The sequence below is a fragment of the Pristiophorus japonicus genome, chromosome 20 (genome assembly GCF_044704955.1).
Source record: "Pristiophorus japonicus isolate sPriJap1 chromosome 20, sPriJap1.hap1, whole genome shotgun sequence".
Taxonomy (NCBI): Eukaryota; Metazoa; Chordata; class Chondrichthyes; family Pristiophoridae; genus Pristiophorus; species Pristiophorus japonicus.
The window spans coordinates 99,151,405-99,172,962 of NC_091996.1; the positions used below are offsets into that span (position 1 = coordinate 99,151,405).

The 21,558-nt window shown below is 50.8% G+C and overlaps 1 protein-coding gene across 1 annotated transcript in view; it reads left to right on the forward strand.

Moving 5' to 3' along the window:
• Positions 1 to 619: 619 nt before the first annotated feature.
• The window catches only part of LOC139232851 (leukocyte cell-derived chemotaxin-2-like), a 68,386-nt gene continuing 47,447 nt past the window's right edge, over positions 620 to 21,558 (forward strand). Inside the window, exon 1 of the mRNA XM_070863342.1 lies at positions 620 to 905. Coding sequence (XP_070719443.1) covers positions 620 to 905 — 286 coding nt within the window. The remainder of the gene's footprint in view (positions 906 to 21,558) is intronic.

Consider the following 21,558-nt stretch of genomic DNA (forward strand, 5'->3'; position numbering starts at 1 on the left):
TTAAATGGCCGACCCCTTATCCTGTGTCATGTGTGTACATGCTGTTTGTAGCCACCAGATGGTGTCATTGTTGAAGGCCACTGAGCAGCACACACATGGTGCTGCTCTGGTATAAAAGGCCAGCCATTTTGTGAGTCAGGCACTTTGGGGCATAAAGCAGAAACGAGGTTGTACCTTGTTCAGTTAAACAGTACTCAGTTTGTACCTTTATTGCATACATAACATTTGGCGACGAGAACACAATGAGCACGATTGGATTTTTAGAGCGGTTTATGGAGGGAGAAGATTGGTCAGACTTTGTGAGCCATTTGAACCAGTACTTCGTGGCCAACAAAGGGGGTCGACGATGCAGATGGGCACCGGGCCGTGTTCCTCACTGTGTGCGGTTAAAGATCTACCGTCTGATAAACAATCTACTCATGCCGAGTGATCCAACAGAGGAAATGTATGAGGAGTTGTGTACATTGGTACGGGAGCACCTCAAGCCAGACGACGGCATCATCATCTCGAGACACAGGTTTATACACACGTTCGATCGGAGGCCCAGAGCGCGGTGGAATTCGTTGCCGATCTGAGACATCTAGCGGGACCATGCAAGTTCAGGACGGTGTTGGCAGACATGCTGCGGGACTTCTTTGTTATCGGTATCAAGCACGAGGTGATCCTCGCAAACATCCAGATCGCTCAATCATGTATGACCACGGACAGGAGTCGAAAGCAAATAGCGGTGAAGAACCAAACCTCGGCAAGTACTGTAAATGCGATTGATTCAGCGATCGGCAGAGCGGCACATGGCAGGGCCTATCCGGCTGTGTTCGGCAAACCTGCGGCTGTCCAAATCCGCCAGCGGGAATGTATCCGACTTCTCCGTGTTGGCGTTGTGGGGGAAATCATCGGCACCAGCAGTGCTGATTTAAGCAATATAGTTGCAAAGGCTGTCTGAGAGTGGGGCATCTCCAGCACAAGTGTCTGCAGATGAGCAAGCGAGCTGCTACATACCACGTGGAGGATGAGATTCAGACTAGCGTGGATTCGGATACGCAATCTGAGATGCCAGAGGAGGAAATGTATGGACTGTACTCCTTCATAACCAAGAGTAAACCAATTTTGATTAATGTGAAGTTTTAACGGGATACCGGTATCGATGGAACTGGACACAGGGGCGAGTCAATCGATCATGAATGAGAGGGCATTTAATAAGCTGTGGGATACTAAGACTGTGAGACCCAGGTTGAGCCCTGTTAACGACAAGCTGCGCACGTACACCAAAGAACTGATAAAGGTGATTGGCAGTGCACATAATGTGTCATATAACAGTGCGGTTCACGAGTTACCACTGTGGGTTGTTCCAGGCAATGGCCCAACGCTGCTCGGCAGGAGCTGGTTGGAGAAAATCAGATGCGACTGGAACGACATAAAGGCGTTGTATACGGAGGAAGATACATGTGACCAAGTATTGAGCAAGTTCCCCTCGCTGTTCGAACCGAGTATTGGCAACTTCACAGGAACCAAGGTGCAGATCCACGTGGACTCAGGTGCAAGATCCATCCATCATAAAGCTCGGGCAGTTCGTATATGATGAGGGAGAAGGTCGAAATTGAACTGGACAGACTTCAGCGTGAAGGGATCATATCACCAGTCGAATTTAACCAATGGGCCAGCCCCATTGTTCCTGTGCTGAAAAGTGATGGCACAGTCAGAATCTGTGGCGACTACAAGGCTACGATCAACAGGGTTTCGAAACAAGATCAGTACCCATTACCAAAGGCTGATGACTTGTTTGTGACGCTAGCCGGAGGGAAGTCGTTCACAAAACTGGACTTGACATCAGCCTATATGACGCAGCAGTTGGTCGAGATGTCGAAGAGACTGACGTGCATTAACACGCACAAAGGACTGTTTATTTACCACAGGTGACCGTTTGGAATTCACTCGGTTGCAGCAATATTCCAGAGGAATATGGAAAGTCTACTGAAGTCCGTTCCCAGAACTGTCATATTCCAAGATGACATCCTGATCACAGGTCGTGACTCCAAGGAACACCTGAACAACCTGGAAGAGGTTCTACTGCGTTTGGACAGAGTGGGACTCAGACTGAAACGCTCAAAGTGCATCTTCAAGGCACCGGAGGTCGAATTCCTCGGGAGGAAAATCGCCGCTGATGGCATCAGACCTACTGACGTGAAAACCAAAGCCATCAATAATGCACCCAAGCCGCAGAACTTGACGGAGCTGCATTCGTTCCTGGGTCTACTCAACCACTTTGGTAACTTCCTACCTAAATTGAGCACCTTACTAGAACCACTGCACATGCTATTGAGAAAAGGCAACAGCTGGGTGTGGGGCGCATTGCAAGACAGAGCTTTTGAGAAAGCCACCAATCTGCTTTGCTCGAACAAGCTGCTGGTAAATTATGACCTATTTTTAGTTTTGGCCTGTGACACATCGTCATATGGGATCGGTTGCGTGTTACAACAAGCCAATGAGTCGGGGAAACTTCAACCTGTCGCAGATGCATCCAAAAGTTTGTCTAAAGCAGAAAGAGCCTACAGTATGGTAGAAAAAGAAGCTTTAGCGTGTGTATGGTGTTAAAAAGATGCATCTATACCTGTTCGGTCTGAGGTTCGAATTAGAGACCGATCACAAGCCGCTCATTTCATTGTTTTCCGAGAGCAAAGGTATCAATACCAACGCTTCATCCCGCATCCAAAGGTGGGCGCTGACATTATCTGCCTATGATTATGTCATTCGCCACAGACCTGGCACAGAGAATTGTGCTGATGCATTGAGCCGTCTGCCGTTGCCCACACCGGAAGTGGAAATGCCACAACCGGCAGATTTAATGTTAATCATGGATGCTTTTGAGAGTGAAGGAACCCCTGTCACAGCTCAACAAGTTAAGACCTGGACCAGCCAGGACCCGATATTATCGGTGGTAAAGGGTTGCATCCTCAAAGGGGATTGGTCTGCCATACCTAAGCAAATGTGCGAGGAGGCCAAACCGTACATTCGTCGCAAGGACGAACTGTCTATTCAAGCAGATTGCATATTGTGGGGCAATCGAGTTGTAATGCCCATGAAAGGGAGAGAGAAGTTTGTGCATGAGTTACACAGCACACCTTCTGGTATAGTGATGATGAAGGCCATCGCCAGGTCCCACGTATGGTGGCCAGGAATTGATTCTGAGCTGGAAGCATACATGCATCAGTGCAACACCTGCATGCAGCTCAGCAAAGCACCAGCGGAATCGCCGCTGAGTCTGTGGTCGTGGCCAGCCATTCAGGTGAATTTATAATGGAGAACAAAGAAATGGCAGACCAATTGAACAAATACTTTGGTTCTGTCTTCACGAAGGAAGACACAAATAACCTTTTGGAAGTAGTAGGGGACCGAGGGTCTAGTGAGAAGGAGGAACTGAAGGATATCCTTATTAGGCGGGAAATTGTGTTAGGGAAATTGATGGGATTGAAGGCCGATAAATCCCTGGGGCTTGATAGTCTGCATCCCAGAGTACTTAAGGAAGTGGCCCTAGAAATAGTGGATGCATTGGTGATCATTTTCCAACAGTCTATCGACTCTGGATCAGTTCCTATGGACTGGAGGTTAACTAATGTAACACCACTTTTTAAAAAGGGAGGGAGAGAGAAAATGGGTAATTATAGACCGGTTAGCCTGACATCAGTAGTGGAAATGTTGGAATTAATTATTAAGGATGAAATAGCAGCGCATTTGGAAAGCAGTGACAGGATCGGTCCAAGTCAGCATGGATTTATGAAAGGGAAATCATGTTTGACTAATCTTCTGGAATTTTTTGAGGATGTAACTAGTAGAGTGGACAAGGGAGAATCAGTGGATGTGATGTATTTGGACTTTAAAAGGCTTTTGACAGGGTCCCACACAAGAGATTGGTGTGCAAAATCAAGGCACATGGTATTGGGGGTAATATACTGATGTAGATAGAGAACTGGTTGGCAGACAGGAAGCAGAGAGTTGGAATAAATGGGTAATTTTCAAAATGGCAGGCAGTGACTAGTGGAGTGCCGCAGGGCTCAGTGCTGGGACCCCAGCTCTTTACAATATACATCAATGATTTGGATGAAGGAATTGAGTGTAATATCTCCAAGTTTGCAGATGACACTAAACTGGGTGGCGGTGTGAGCTGTGAGGGGAATGCTAAGAGGCTGCAGGGTGACTTGGACAGTTTGGGTAAGTGGGCAAATGCATGGCAGATGCAGTATAATGTGGATAAATGTGAGGTTATCCACTTTGGGGGCAAAAACGCGAAGACAGAATATAATCTGAATGGCGGCAGATTAGGAAAAGGGGAGGTGCAACGAGACCTGGGTGTCATGGTTCATCAGTCATTGAAAGTTGGCATGCAGGTACAGCAGGCGGTGAAGAAGGCAAATGGTATGTTGGCCTTCATAGCGAGGGGATTTGAGTATAGTAGCAGGGAGGTCTTACTGCAGTTGTACAGGGCCTTGGTGTTCAGTTTTGGACTCCTAATCTGAGGAAGGACGTTCTTGCTATTGAGGGAGTGCAGCGAAGGTTCACCAGACTGATTCCAGGGATGGCTGGACTGACATATGAGGAGAGACTAGATCAACTGGGCCTTTATACACTGGAGTTTAGAAGGATGAGAGGGGATCTCATAGAAACATAGAAGATTCTGACGGGACGGGACAGGTTTGATGCGGGTAGAATGTTCCCGATGTTGGGGAAGTCCAGAACCAAGGGACACAGTCTCAGGATAAGGGGTAGACCATTTAGGACTGAGATGAAGAGAAATTTCTTCACTCAGAGTGGTGAACCTGTGGAATTCCCTGCCGCAGAGAGTTGTTGATGCCAGTTCATTGGATATCTTCAAGAGGGAGTTAGATATGACCCTTACGGCTGAAGGGATCAAGAGGTATGGAGAGAAAGCAGGAAAGGGGTACTGAGGGAATGATAAGCCATGATCTTATTGAATGGTGGTGCAGGCTCGAAGGGCCGAATGGTCTACTCCTGCACCTATTTTCTTTGTTTCTATGTTTCTAACCATGGTCCAGGATCCATGTAAATTTTGCAGGTCCCTTCCTGGGCAAGATGTTTTTAGTGGTGGTGGATGCTTATTCGAAGTGGATAGAATGCATAATCATGTCATCCAGTACATCCACGGCAACCATAGAGAATCTCAATGTCATGTTCGCGACACATGGTCTGCCTGACATAGTGGTGAGCGACAATGGGTCGTGCTTCACCAGTCAGGAGTTTCAGGAGTTTGTAAAACTTAACGGCATAAAACATGTAAGGTCAGCACTGTTCAAGCCTGCGTCCAACGGGCAAGCAGAATGTGAAGTACAAATTATCAAGCAAAGCATGAGGAGAGTAACCCAAGGGTCACTGCAGACCCGCTTGTCCTGCATACTGCTGAGTTACAGGACAAGACCCCACACACTCACAGGGGTCTCGCCTGCTGAACTCATGATGAACAGAGGTCTTAAGACCAAGTTATCTCTTGTACACTGGATTTAAGTAATCATGTTGAATACAGATGACAAAGTCAACAAGGGTACCACGATCGTGAACCTGTGTCACGCGAGAGTTCTGTTAATGATCCTGTATATGTGTTGAATTATGGTCAGGGTCCCAAATCGATCGCTGGTACAGTCATGGCCAAGGAGGGCAACAGAGTATTTGTTATTAATCTCAAGGATGGGCAAACTTGCAGGAAACACATGGATCAGACAAAGCTGAGGCACACAGACGAGCCAGAGCAGTCGGATGAAAAAACCGTCGACGACCAACCAGCAGGCTTCAGTGGACTCAAGGGCCATCAGTGATCCCGGAATTTCCATCACGGACTTGTTCAATAAAAATGGACTTATAATTCCTGACAAGGCCACTGCCATCCTCAACAAGTCAGTCATCCAGCCACCAGCCACAACAGACCCGCACACTCACCCAAGGCCGGAATCGAACTGAGACGGTCAACCTGGGAACGTAAAGCACCGGACCATCTCAATCTGTGAAAGACTGTGATAAGATCTCAGAGGAGGGTATTATCATGTATGTACATGCTGTTTGTAGCCACCAGGTGGTGTTATTATTGGAGGCCACTGAGCAGCTCGCACATAGTGCTGCTCTGGTATAAAAGGCCAGCCATTTTGTGAGTCAGGCACTTTGGGCCTAAATAAAGCAGAGCCAAGGTTGTACCTTGTTCAGTTAAACAGTACTCAGTTTGAACCTCTGTTGCATAAATGACATCCTGAGACTGTGACCCCTAGTTCTAGACATTCCAGCCCGGGGGAAACAACCTCTCAGCATCTACCCTGTCAATCCCCTTCAGAATATTGTATGTTTCAATGAGATCACCTCTCATTCTTCTAAACTCCAGAGAGTATCGGACCAATCTACTCAATTTCTCCTCATAGGACACCCTCTCATCTGGGGAATCAATATAGTGACCCTTCGTTGTAACCCCTCTAAGGAAAGTATGTCCTTCCTCAGTTGACTGAGCCAGTTGTTCTCTGAGCTACAGTTGGGGCAACACTTTATTGAGAAATGAGGGTGAAAGCGGAAGCCCAGTGGTCAACACCAGGATTGGAAAAGCGTAAATCATGCAGTGTCACAGGTTGGCTTGTAAGTCTGAAGACTGACAGAGGGAGATCAGGAGTCTAAGAGCTGTGAGATTGTTGGATAGCATTTCAGGAGCACACTGCGCATTGTCTTGATCCCAAAATATTGGAGATAAATCGTCATCATTGGCAGTCCCTCGGAATCGAGGAAGACTTGCTTCCACTCAATGTGAGTTCTCAGGTGACTGTACAGTCCAATATGGGAATTACAGATCCTGTCACAGGTGGGACAGACAGTGGTTGAGGGAAGGGTTGGGTGGGACAGGTTTGCCGCACGCTCCTTCCGCTGCCTGCGCTTGGTTTCTGCACACTCTCGGCGACAAGACTCGAGGTGCTCAGCGCCCTCCCGGATGCACTTCCTCCACTTAGGGCGGACTGGTCTTTGGCCAGGGACTCCCAGGTGTCGGTGGGGATATTGCACTTTATCAGGGAGGCTTTGACGGTATCCCTGTAACGTTTCCTCTGCCCACCTTGGGCTTGCTTGCCGTGAAGGAGTTCCGAGTAGAGCGCTTGCTTTGGGAGTCTCGTGTCTGGGGACATGCGGACAATGTGGCCTGCCCAGCGGAGCTGATCAAGTGTGGTCAGTGCTTCAATGCTGGGGATGTTGGCCTGGTCGAGGACGCTAACGTTGGTGCATCTGCCCTCCCAGGGGATTTGTAGGATCTTGCGGAGACATCGTTGGTGGTATTTCTCCAGCGACTTGAGTTGGTGTTAGGCAAATCGTCCCTACAGCAACAATTTGGGTTCAGGCCAGTCAAATCAGACACAAAGTAGAGATAGATATCTTCAAGCTAATTTCGGCGACTTCAAAATCAACAAAGCAGCAAAGTTTCTTGACAGTAAGAGGATTATCTCACTACTTTCCACTATGAGGCAACCTGACCATCACAGGCCACAGCAACCACCCCTCTGTCTAGGGAACAGACTCTTCCCACGGAGAATTCCCGCAACCTTCTCGGTGGAGACTCATTATTTTGTGCCTTTTCTTATCACGGTTTCCACGGATAAATGTCAGCATTTCTCACCAGTTGAGTCCCTTCCTGTCGCCACACTCTTTGAGCCAGAGAAATGCTCAAATCAGACGCCTCTGAACGATGAGGGCACTGCACCCATTTTTAGAGGTTGCTTCAGGCTAGACACTCATCAAAAGTCTTTGAATATCTCGCAATAACCACGAATTCGATATTATGTCACAAGCGCAAAGAATGTTTCAGGATCAATACTAAACAATGGGTGGAGTGGAAAAGTACCTGTGCAGTCTTTATTTAAAGAATGGGATGTTTCCGATCATCGTAGGTTTGGAGGGTAGCCTGAGGCGGTGTACTCTGATTAGGCAGTCAGTTGTTCCCTGTGTTCCTCTCCCCGTCCCGCCTCAATAAATGTTCAGAATCGCCCCCAACCTCAACACTTGATATACTGCGATACTGCAGCATGCAAGGGCTTCCTTGCTCTGAGGTAAGCGATGTCTTCTTTTAGTCATCTACTTTGATTTAATTTCTCTCTCCACAGGTACCGTCCGATCTGTCAGCTGTGGCTCAGTGGGCAGCACCCTCGCCTCTGAGTCAGAAGGTTGTGGGTTCGAATTCCACTCCAGGGACTTGAGCACACAAATCTAGGCTGACACTCCGAGTGCAGTGCTGAGGGAGTGCCGCACTGTCAGAGGTGCCGTCTTTTGGATGAGACATCAAACCGAGGCCCCGTATGCTCTCTCAGGTGGATGTAAAAGCTCCCATGGCTCTATTTCAAGAAGAGCAGGGGAGTTCTCCCCAGTGTCCTGGGGCCAATATTTATCCCACGACCAACATCACTAAAGCAGATTATCTGGGTCATTATCACATTGCTGTGTGTGGGAGCTTGCTGTGCGCAGGTTGCCTGCTGTGTTTCCCACATTACAACAGTGACTACATCCCAAAAGTTCTTCATTGGCTGTAAAGCGTCCTGAGGACGTGAAAGGCACTAATTAAATGCAAGTATTTTTCTTTTTTTCTGAGCATTTCCAACTGTGTTTTTATTTCCGATTGTGGCCTCGGAGAGGCTGCCGATGAGATTGGTCAGAATGGTATCAGGGATGAGGGACTTTATGCCGAGATTGTGGGTTTGACCCCCTTAGTGCAGAGAAGGTTCAGAGGAGATTTCTGTTGTGCCCGACTGCCCGAGAGGAATTTGTGCCCCTGTGTATTTATCGCCTGCGCCTTACTTTAATCGCACGGTGAAAGTTAAGAGGAGAATGATGAAGGGCTTTGATAGACTAAATAAGATGCAGCAGTTTCCAGGAACGGAAGGGTTGGGTAACCAGAGGACACCGAGTTAAGGAGATCGGCAAAAGAACCAGACATTGTTTTACTGATGGCCTCCTGTGTTGTATCATTCTATGATTTCCAGCATCCGCTGTACTTTACTTTAAGAACATAAGAGATAGGAACAGGAGTAGGCCATTCGGCCCCTCGAGCCTGCTCCGTCATTTAATACGATCATGGCTGATCAGCTCCACTTCCCCGCCCGTTCCCCATAACCCCTTATCCCCTTATTGGTTAAGAAACTGTCTATCTCTGTCTTAAATATATTTAATGTCCCAGCTTCCACAGCTCTCTGGGGCAGAGAATTCCACAGATTTACAACCCTCTGAGAGAAGAAATTCCTCCTCATCTCAGTTTTAAATGGACGGCCTCTTATTGTGAGACTATGCCCCCTAGTTCTAGTCTCCCCCATCAGTGGAAACATCCTCTCTGCACCCACCTTGTCAAGCCCCCTCATAATCTTATACGTTTCGATAAAAACACTTCTCATTTTTCTGAACTGCAATGAGTAATTCCTAATTCTTTGTTGTTGCTTGCCCCCAGTCTGGTGCAGGACCCAGCACTGAACTGTGCACACCAGGTAGGAAGGAGTGCAGGGATGGTATCTGGCCAGAGGTATGGTGGAGCCCGACAGTTGCCTTTCAGTGCAGCCTGGGTAGGGACACGACAGAACAAGCAGCATGCCCCAATTCTCATCTCCAACCTGTTGGAAAGAGCCCGTGTTTGACCATCGGGAGATAGAATCTTTGCATGACTGCCCGAGAGTAATTTCTGCCCCGTGTATTTATAACCTGTGCCACTCTTTAATTGCATGGTGAAAGCTATTCGAGTGATGTTGCACACTGAGCTTTTAGAAACAAGTAGAAATCCGTGTCTCCTTCGCTGTCACGAATTCGGGTTTGCCGCAGGTATGTACTCGGGTTCACCTGCTCCATTAAGCGATTCCGCCCAGCCTCTGACAGACGCTGCAGTAAATTTTTGACTTTGTGCAACAGTGTGAAATGGGTACTCATCATCGTAGTCAGTCCCTCGGAATCGAGGAAGACTTGCTTCCACTTCAAAAGTGAGTCCTCAGGTGACTGAACAGTCCAATACGAGAGCCACAGTCCCTGTCACAGGTGGGACAGACAGTGGTTGAGGGAAGGGGAGGGTGGGACTGGTTTGCCGCACGCTCCTTCCGCTGCCTGCGCTTGGTTTCTGCATGCTCTCGGCGACGAGACTCGAGGTGCTCAGCGCCCTCCCGGATGCACTTCCTCCACTTAGGGTGATCTTTGGCCAGGGACTCCCAGGTGTCGGTGGGGATGTTGCACTTTATCAGGGAGGCTTTGAGGGTGTCCCTGTAACGTTTCCTCTGCCCACCTGGGGCTCGCTTGCCGTGAAGGAGTTCCGAGTAGAGCACTTGCTTTGTGAGTATCGTGTCTGGGGCATGCGGACAATGTGGCCTGCCCAGCGGAGCTGGTCGAGTGTGGTCAGTGCTTCGATGCTGGGGATGTTGGCCTGGTCGAGGACGCTAACAAGGACGCAATAGCAAGTGGGCAGCCCGTTTTTACGGAGTTGTAAACCGAGACGCCTAAATCCCTTCGCTCCATCACAGCTTTCATTCCCTCGCACTCAGTTGAGAAAATATTCCGATTTGTCATTCCTGGATCCAAAGTGGATGATCTCATACTTCCCCACACTCCACTGGTTCCCATGTGTAGACAATGTACCTGGGATCTTTTCAAACGTCCTTACAATTACAGTCGAAGAAATGAAAAGGGGCGATCTTCACAAGCGGAGTGACGGCCCACAGGAATCCTCAGCTTGCTCTTTCCCAGATTGTTACATCCGTATTCCCAGTCCTTTGTCGAGGGTACTTGAGCTCACCCCTATTCTCGGTGCAGCACTGAGGGAGTGCAGTACTGAGGGAATGCAGTACTGAGGGAGTGCAGCAATGAGGGAGTGCAGTACTGAGGGAGTTCAGTACTGAGGGAGTGCAGTACTGAGGGAGTGCAGCACTGAGGGAGTGCAGTACTGAGGGAGTGCAGCACTGAGGGAGTGCAGTACTGAGGGAATGCAGTACTGAGGGAGTGCAGCAATGAGGGAGTGCAGTACTGAGGGAGTTCAGTACTGAGGGAGTGCAGTACTGAGGGAGTGCAGTACTGAGGGAGTGCAGCACTGAGGGAGTGCAGTACTGAGGGAATGCAGTACTGAGGGAGTGCAGCACTGAGGGAGTGCAGTACTGAGGGAGTGCAGTACTGAGGGAATGCAGTACTGAGGGAGTGCAGTACTGAGGGAATGCAGTACTGAGGGAGTGCAGTACTGAGGGAGTGCAGCACTGAGGGAGTGCAGTACTGAGGGAGTGCAGTACTGAGGGAGTGCAGCACTGAGGGAGTGCAGTACTAAGGGAGTGCAGCACTGAGGGAGTGCAGGGAGTGCAGTACTGAGGGAGTGCAGCACTGAGGGAGTGCAGGAAGTGCAGTACTGAGGGAGTGCAGCATTGAGGGAATGCAGTACTGAGGGAATGCAGTACTGAGGGAGTGCAGCACTGAGGGAGTGCAGCACTGAGGGAGTGCAGGGAGTGCAGTACTGAGGGAGTGCAGCACTGAGGGAATGCAGTACTGAGGGAGTGCATTACTGAGGGAATGCAGTACTGAGGGAGTGCAGTACTGAGGGAGTGCAGCACTGAGGGAGTGCAGCACTGAGCGAGTGCAGTACTGAGTGAGTGCAGCACTGAGGGAGTACAGGGAGTGCAGTACTGAGGGAGTGCCGCACTGAAGGAGTGCAGGAAGTGCAGTACTGAGGGAGTGCAGTACTGAGGGAATGCAGTACTGAGGGAGTGCAGCACTGAGGGAGTGCAGGGAGTACAATACAGAGGGAGTGCAGCACTGAGGGAATGCAGTACTGAGGGAGTGCAGTACTGAGGGAGTGCAGCACTGAGGGAGTGCAGTACTGAGGGAGTGCAGCACTGAGGGAGTGCAGGGAGTGCAGTACTGAGGGAGTGCAGCACTGAGGGAATGCAGTACTGAGGGAGTGCATTAATGAGGGAATGCAGTACTGAGGGAGTGCAGTACTGAGGGAGTGCAGCACTGAGGGAGTGCAGGGAGTGCAGTACTGAGGGAGTGCAGCACTGAGGGAATGCAGTACTGAGGGAGTGCATTACTGAGGGAATGCAGTACTGAGGGAGTGCAGTACTGAGGGAGTGCAGCACTGAGGGAGTGCAGCACTGAGGGAATGCAGCACTGAGGGAGTGCAGGGAATGCAGTACTGAGGGAATGCAGTACTGAGGGAGTGCAGCACTGAGGGAGTGCAGCACTGAGGGAGTGCAGGGAGTGCAGTACTGAGGGAGTGCAGCACTGAGAGAATGCAGTACTGAGGGAGTGCATTACTGAGGGAGTGCAAACTGAGGGAGTGCAGCACTGAGGGAGTGCAGCACTGAGGGAGTGCAGGGAGTGCAGTACTGAGGGAGTGCAGTACTGAGGTAGTGCAGCACTGAGGGAGTGCAGGGAGTGCAGTACTGAGGGAGTGCAGTACTGAGGGAATGCAGTACTGAGGGAGTGCAGCACTGAGTGAGTGCAGCACTGAGGGAATGCAGGGAGTGCAATACTGAGGGAGTTCATCACTGAGGGAGTGCAGGGAGTGCAGTACTGAGGGAGTGCAGCACTGAGGGAGTGCAGTACTGAGGGAGTGCAGTACTGAGGGAATGCAGTACTGAGGGAGTGCAGTACTGAGGGAGTGCAGCACTGAGGGAGTGCAGCACTGAGGGAGTGCAGGGAGTGCAGTACTGAGGGAATGCAGTACTGAGGGAGTGCAGTACTGAGGGAGTGCAGCACTGAGGGAGTGCAGGGAGTGCAGTACTGAGGGAATGCAGTACTGAGGGAGTGCAGTACTGAGGGAGTGCAGCACTGAGGGAGTGCAGTACTGAGGGAGTGCAGTACTGAGGGAGTGCAGTACTGAGGGAATTCAGCACTGAGGGAGTGCAGTACTGAGGGAGTGCAGTACTGAGGGAGTGCAAGGAGTGCAGTACTGAGGGAGTGCAGTACTGAGGGAATGCAGTACTGAGGGAATGCAGTACTGAGGGAGTGCAGTACTGAGGGAATGCAGTACTGAGGGAGTGCAGTACTGAGGGAATGCAGTACTGAGGGAGTGCAGCACTGAGGGAGTGCAGCACTGAGGGAGTGCAGTACTAAGGGAGTGCAGCACTGAGGGAATGCTGCACTGAGGGAGTGCAGGAAGTGCAGTACTGAGGGAGTGCAGTACTGAGGGAATGCAGTACTGAGGGAGTGCAGCACTGATGGAGTGCAGGGAGTGCAGTACTGAGGGAGTGCAGCACTGAGGGAGTGCATTACTAAGGGAGTGCAGTACTGAGGGAGTGCAGCACTGAGGGAATGCAGTACTGAGGGAATGCAGTACTGAGGGAGTGCAGTACTGAGGGAATGCAGTACTGAGGGAATGCAGTACTGAGGGAGTGCAGTACTGAGGGAATGCAGTACTGAGGGAGTGCAGCACTGAGGGAGTGCAGTACTGAGTGAGTGCAGCACTGAGGGAATGCAGGGAGTGCAGGACTGAGGGAGTGCTGCACTGAGGGAGTGCAGGAAATGCAGTACTGAGGGAGTGCAGTACTGAGGGAATGCAGTACTGAGGGAGTGCAGCACTGAGGGAGTGCAGGGAGTGCAGTACTGAGGGAGTGCAGCACTGAGGGAGCGCATTACTGAGGGAGTGCAGTACTGAGGGAGTGCAGCACTGAGGGAGTGCAGCACTGAGGGAGTGCAGGAAGTGCAGTACTGAGGGAGTGCAGCACTGAGGGAATGCAGTACTGAGGGAGTGCAGTACTGAGGGAGTGCAGCACTGAGGGAGTGCAGCACTGAGGGAGTAGAGGGAGTGCAGTACTGAGGGAGTGCAGTACTGAGGGAATGCAGTACTGAGGGAATGCAGTACTGAGGGAGTGCAGCACTGAGGGAATGCAGGGAGTGCAGTACTGAGGGAGTGCAAGGAGTGCAGTACTGAGGGAGTGCAGCACTGAGGGAGTGCAGTATTGAGGGAATGCAGTACTGAGGGAGTGCAGCACTGAGGGAGTGCAGCACTGAGGGAGTGCAGGGAGTGCAGTACTGAGGGAATGCAGTACTGAGGGAGTGCAGTACTGAGGGAGTGCAGTACTGAGGAAGTGCATTACTGAGGGAGTGCAGTACTGAGGTAGTGCAGTACTGAGGGAGTACAGGGAGTGCAGTACTGAGGGAGTGCAGTACTGAGGGAATGCAGTAATGAGGGAGTGCAGCACTGAGGGAGTGCAGGGAGTGCAGTACTGAGGGAGTGCAGCACTGAGGGAGTGCAGGGAGTGCAGTACTGAGGGAGTGCAGCACTGAGGGAATGCAGTACTGAGGGAGTGCATTACTGAGGGAATGCAGTACTGAGGGAGTGCATTACTGAGGGAGTACAGTACTGAGGGAGTGCAGCACTGAGGGAGTGCAGCACTGAGGGAATGCAGCACTGAGGGAGTGCAGGGAATGCAGTACTGAGGGAATGCAGTACTGAGGGAGTGCAGCACTGAGGGAGTGCGGCACTGAGGGAGTGCAGGGAGTGCAGAACTGAGGGAGTGCAGCACTGAGAGAATGCAGTACTGAGGGAGTGCATTACTGAGGGAATGCAGTACTGAGGGAGTGCAGTACTGAGGGAGTGCAGCACTGAGAGAGTGCAGCACTGAGGGAATGCAGTACTGAGGGAGTGCATTGCTGAGGGAATGCAGTACTGAGGGAGTGCAGTACTGAGGGAGTGCAGCACTGAGGGAGTGCAGGGAGTGCAGTACTGAGGGAGTGCAGTACTGAGGGAATGCAGTACTGAGGGAATGCAGTACTGAGGGAGTGCAGTACTGAGGGAATGCAGTACTGAGGGAGTGCAGCACTGAGGGAGTGCAGCACTGAGGGAGTGCAGTACTGAGGGAGTGCAGCAGTGAGGGAGTGCAGGGAGTGCAGTACTGAGGGAATGCAGTACTGAGGGAGTGCAGTACTGAGGGAGTGCAGTACTGAGGGAATTCAGCACTGAGGGAGTGCAGTACTGAGGGAGTGCAGCACTGAGGGAGTGCAGTACTGAGGGAGTGCAGCACTGAGGGAGTGCAGGGAGTGCAGTACTGAGGGAGTGCTGCACTGAGGGAGTGCAGGAAATGCAGTACTGAGGGAGTGCAGTACTGAGGGAATGCAGTACTGAGGGAGTGCAGCACTGAGGGAGTGCAGGGAGTGCAGTACTGAAGGAGTGCAGCACTGAGGGAGTGCATTACTGAGGGAGTGCAGCACTGAAGGAGTGCAGCACTGAGGGAGTGCAGGGAGTGCAGTACTGAGGTAGTGCAGCACTGAGGGAGTGCAGGAAGTGCAGTACTGAAGGAGTGCAGTACTGAGGGAATGCAGTACTGAGGGAGTGCAGCACTGAGGGAGTGCAGGGAGTGCAGTACTGAGGGAGTGCAGCACTGAGGGAATGCAGTACTGAGGGAGTGCATTACTGAGGGAATGCAGTACTGAGGGAGTGCAGTACTGAGGGAGTGCAGCACTGAGGGAGTGCAGCACTGAGGGAGTAGAGGGAGTGCAGTACTGAGGGAGTGCAGTACTGAGGGAATGCAGTACTGAGGGAGTGCAGCACTGAGGGAATGCAGGGAGTGCAGTACTGAGGGAGTGCAAGGAGTGCAGTACTGAGGGAGTGCAGCACTGAGGGAGTGCAGTATTGAGGGAATGCAGTACTGAGGGAGTGCAGCACTGAGGGAGTGCAGCACTGAGGGAGTGCAGGGAGTGCAGTACTGAGGGAATGCAGTACTGAGGGAGTGCAGTACTGAGGGAGTGCAGTATTGAGGAAGTGCAGGGAGTGCAGTACTGAGTGAGTGCAGTACTGAGGGAGTGCAGGGAGTGCAGTACTGAGGGAGTGCAGCACTGAGGGAATGCAGTACTGAGGGAGTGCAGCACTGAGGGAGTGCAGTACTGAGGTAGTGCAGTACTGAGGGAGTGCAGGGAGTGCAGTACTGAGGGAGTGCAGTACTGAGGGAATGCAGTACTGAGGGAGTGTAGCACTGAGGGAGTGCAGTACTGAAGGAGTGCAGGGAGTGCAGTACTGAGGTAGTGCAGCACTGAGGGAGTGCAGGAAGTGCAGTACTGAAGGAGTGCAGTACTGAGGGAATGCAGTACTGAGGGAGTGCAGCACTGAGGGAGTGCAGGGAGTGCAGTACTGAGGGAGTGCAGCACTGAGGGAATGCAGTACAGAGGGAGTGCATTACTGAGGGAATGCAGTACTGAGGGAGTGCAGTACTGAGGGAGTGTAGGACTGAGGGAGTGCAGCACTGAGGGAGTAGAGGGAGTGCAGTACTGAGGGAGTGCAGTACTGAGGGAATGCAGTACTGAGGAAGTGCAGCACTGAGGGAATGCAGGGAGTGCAGTACTGAGGGAGTGCAAGGAGTGCAGTACTGAGGGAGTGCAGCACTGAGGGAGTGCAGTATTGAGGGAATGCAGTACTGAGGGAGTGCAGCACTGAAGGAGTGCAGCACTGAGGGAGTGCAGGGAGTGCAGTACTGAGGGAATGCAGTACTGAGGGAGTGCAGTACTGAGGGAGTGCAGCACTGAGGGAATGCAGTACTGAGGGAGTGCAGCACTGAGGGAGTGCAGTACTGAGGTAGTGCAGTACTGAGGGAGTGCAGGGAGTGCAGTACTGAGGGAGTGCAGTACTGAGGGAATGCAGTACTGAGGGAGTGCAGCACTGAGGGAGTGCATGGAGTGCAGTACTGAGGGAGTGCAGTACTGAGGGAGTGTAGCACTGAGGGAGTGCAGTACTGAAGGAGTGCAGCACTGAGGGAGTGCAGCACTGAGGGAGTGCAGGGAGTGCAGTACTTAGTGAGTGCAGTACTGAGGGAATGCAGCACTGAGGGAATGCAGGGAGTGCAGTACTGAGGGAGTGCAGCACTGAGGGAGTGCAGGGAGTGCAGTACTGAGGGAGTGCAGCACTGAGGGAGTGCAGTACTGAGGGAATGCAGTACTGAGGGAATGCAGTACTGTTGGAGTGCAGTACTAAGGGAATGCAGTACTGAGGGAGTGCAGCACTGAGGGAGTGCAGCACTGAGGGAGTGCAGGGAGTGCAGTACTGAGGGAATAAAGTACTGAGGGAGTGCAGTACTGAGGGAGTGCAGGAGTGCAGTACTGAGGGAGTGCAGTACTGAGGGAGTGCAGGGAGTGCAGTACTGAGGGAGTGCAGGTAGTGCAGTACTGAGGGAGTGCAGTACTGAGTGAATGCAGTACTGAGGGAGTGCAGCACTGAGGGAGTGCAGCACTGAGGGAATGCAGTACTGAGGGAGTGCAGCACTGAGGGAGTGCAGTACTGAGGGAATGCAGTACTGAGCGAGTGCAGGGAGTGCAGTACTGAGGGAGTGCAGCACTGAGGGAGTGCAGCACTGAGGGAATGCAGTACTGAGGGAATGCAGTACTGAGGGAGTGCAGCACTGAGGGAGTGCAGTACTGAGGGAATGCAGTACTGAGAGAGTGCAGTACTGAGGGAGTGCAGTACTGAGGGAATGCAGCACTGAGGGAGTGCAGTACTGAGGGAGTGCAGCACTGAGGGAGTGCAGTACTGACGGAGTGCAGCGCTGAGGGAGCGCAGCACTGAGGGAGTGCAGCACTGAGGGAATGCAGTACTGAGGGAGTGCAGCACTGAGGGAGTGCAGTACTGAGGGAGTGCAGTACTGAGGGAGTGCAGCACTGAGGGAGTGCTGTACTGACGGAATGCAGCACTGCGGGAGTGCAGTACTGAGGGAGTGCAGTACTGAGGGAGTGCAGCACTGAGGGAGTGCTGTACTGACGGAATGCAGCACTGCGGGAGTGCAGTACTGAGGGAGTGCAGCACTGAGGGAGTGCTGTACTGAGGGAGTGCAGCACTGAGGGAGTGCAGTACTGAGGGAGTGCAGCACTGAGGGAGTGCTGTACTGACGGAATGCAGCACTGCGGGAGTGCAGTACTGAGGGAGTGCAGCACTGAGGGAGTGCAGCACTGACGGAATGCAGCACTGCGGGAGTGCAGTGCTGAGGGAGTGCACTGAGGGAATGCAGTACTGAGGGAGTGCAGTACTGAGGGAGTGGAGCACTGAGGGAGTGCTGTACTGACGGAAGGCAGTACTGAGGGAGTGCAGCACTGAGCGAGTGCAGCACAGTCAAGCCATTGCTAGGAGCCATTAGACCGAGGGTTGTAGGATGGTGTATAATACAATGGAGAAATATATTAACAATGCAGAAATGTATTAATATTTTTGTATTATGAGACGGTATTCTGTGTGATGGAGGCTAAGATTAGGCCGGGATTCTGTAGGGAATGCTAAGCAGTAGGTGTAAGGTCACTGCAACTGAAGCATCAAAGGGCTTGTGTTCGAATTAAAGCTGGTATGGGGACATGGCTCACTGTCGATTAACTATTACGGTGGATATATGTAACCATCCAACGTTGGGTTCTCGTTTACATAAACAAAACACATTCTAGTGACAGTGAGTGTATAATAGCCTAAAACACATGACAAGCACGTGGCAATGATCTCAGAATTGCTCAGTTTACGGCAAATTATCTGACATTGTCCATCCAGATGTATCGGCTAATGTTCAGTAATTCTTTGGTATTCCATGCAGAGAACGTGCCTCAATTAGTCAGTAGTTGTGACCCCAATGGATAAGTATATAGATGTAAAACTTGTACTTTCTGTCGATATTAATAAAACCCACAATTTGATTTCGCTCTGGCATATGAACCTATATAATTTGGATTCACCTACTTGGTTGAGCTAACAATTGTCCCATGTACCTTTTGAGGTGATGTGAAAGATTCTGTGCCACTATTCGAAGAAGAGGATATAGCTTTTATTTTGGCCAACGTTCTCCCACCAACACCACCAAAACAGATTAACTGGTCATTTATCTCATGGTTGTTTGCGGCACAAATTATCTGCCCCGTTTATTCACATATCAACAGTGACGACATGACAGGCTGTAGAGCCTAAGGTGGAGAGCTGAGCAGTGACCATCAAATTAAAGTCATCTCCAGCACACTAATCATTAATGCCAGTGTAAGATTATGATCACAGGTCACACACACAGATGCCCAATGAGTCTTGGGAGTTATAAGACAGTTTATTAAGGAGTGGTAGTTCCAATATAATCCAACACAACACACAATCAGGACAGACACAGTAGACATACGACCATGACAAGTAGCTGGTACTAGTCCCGATCGGACAGGCGGCTGGTGGTACAAACACCTTATCTTCACCATCTGCCCTGAGCCGTCTGCGTCTTTAATTTATTCTCTGTTTAGGGGTGGGCCTGGTGTGGGATATGGGCAGGACCATTTAACCTGTGATATGTCGAGTTCTTTGTCTCAACTCTTGGGATTAGACCCTCCCCTTCACACCTTCCCGATCGGAGTCAGACCGGCCGTTCATGGCATTCAGATGTCTGCAGCTGCCGGTGATCAGTTATTGATGTTCACGTTGTTCCAGTGCCTTTAGCTATTGCACCGTGGGGTGAATCTTCAATTCTAACACCAGTCTGAAGAGGCTTTTTGGTCTCGAGTTATTTCTTCCAATTCACCATTTCTTAGAGCGGGTCGAGGCGTGCTGAGTATTTGAGAATGTTTGAGCTGATGATCTAATCGGGACGCTAATCCAATAATAGATGCAACTTTCTCCCCAGATATTCCGAGCCTCCATCATGCTGAGGGGACTCATCCTCTTCACTCTGCTCGCTCAGGGTAAGTCGGCACGGCCCCAGTGTGGGCGGAGATCATGCTGTAGAATTATTCACAATGTTGCTCAAAATGATTGAAGAAACAGTTCAAAGTTCAGAATGGCCAAATACGCAGGATTGCGCTCTGTCAGTTGTTGTGAGGGTTGTTTCCCTGAGGTCGCTCTAAGGTGCCCTTCAGCCCGTCCCATTAATCACCATCCCTGCTGAAATCACGCGTTCCAGTGAGTGCAATTTGCAGCTCTGTCTGACACGCCCCAAATCCCATCCCCATGCCGGAGAATCTCCAAATCAATCTCCCGAGGGATGCAGATGGAGGGAGATTTATTTGGTCTATCTGGAGGGCACCATCTCCCATAGGAACAGGAGGAGGCCATTCAGCCCCTCGAGCCTGTTCCGCCATTCAATTAGATCACAGCTGATCTGTGTTTTAACTATTTACCCGCCTTGATTCCATAAAGCTTAATAACGTTGCCTAACAAGCAACTATCTATCTCAGTTTTACAATGTTCAAGTCATCCCCAAACTCAACAGCTTTTTGGAGGAGCGATTCCAGATTTTCGCTACCCTTTGTGTGAAGATGTGCTTTCTGAATGGTTGGTCTCTCAGTCTGTCTGTCTATCTATCTATATCTTTTCTTTTATGTACATATATTATTTATACATATACTACCAGAGCCAAGCTGTGTGTATTATAACCAGCGAAACCTGCAGACAGCTGGTGAACCTCCCACCTACTTCTCCAGCTGGGATCTGCCTGTTCAGTTGAACATTTCCTTACAGGGTTCTCTGGAGACAAGTGTGAGAGGTCATAGCCCCCAGTGACTGATCTCACTTCCAGGTCCCATTGATGAGCCAAGTTGGCCGGTCAGTCAACGGAGCCATGGAATGCATGGAAAGCCATGGAGTCCCTGGCCAAAGACCATCCTAAGTGGAGGAAGTGCATCCGGGAGGGCGCTGAGCACCTCGAGTCTCGTCGCCGAGAGTGTGCAGAAACCAAGCGCAGGCAGCGGAAGGAGCGTGCGGCAAACCAGTCCCACCTCCCCTTCCCTCAACCACTATCTGTCCCACCTGTGACAGGGTCTGTGGTTCCCGTATTGGACTGTTCAGTCACCTGAGGACTCACTTTTAGAATGGAAGCAAGTCTTCCTCGATTCCGAGGGACTGCCTATGATGATGATGAGGGAATACTAGAATCATCTGTATTCTACTGTATTCGCTGCTCACGATGTGGTCTCCTCTACATTGGGGAGACCAAGCGTAGATTGCGTGACCACTTTGTGGAACACCTCCATTCAGTCCATAAGTGTGACCCTGAGCTTCTGGTCGACTGTCACTTTAATTCTCCACTCCATTCCCACTCCGATATCTCCGTCCGCCGTCTCCAACACTGTTCCAATGAGGAACAGCACCTCATCTTTCGTTCAGGCACTTTACAGCCTTCTGAACTCAACATCCAGTTCAACCATTTCAGAGTGTAACCGCTGCCCATCTATGGCTTCCTCCCCCTCCCCACCCATCTTATGATTTATTTTCTTTGTCTGTAATGGCAGCTGGTCATTACTCTGCCATTCACACCTTATCCAGCTTAACCGTTTTCTAACTTCTGCCATTAGCATTTCATCCCTTTTGTCCCTCTAATCTCTCCTGCCTTCCCCCATCACAGACCTTCCCTTTTGGTCTTTCTGCCCCTCCCCCTTTCAGTGTCCTTTACAAACATTCACCAGTTCTGACGAAAGATCATCGACCCGAAACATTAACTCTGTTTCTCTCCACAGATGCTGCCTGACCTCCTGAGATTTCCACCATTCTCTGTTTTTGTCTCAGCTTTCAGCATCCGCAGTATTTTGTTTTTATGTTATTAATACTAGGATCAGCCTGGTTGGAGTATTTGAGCTCTAGGCCTGGCATAGCAGCTTGAC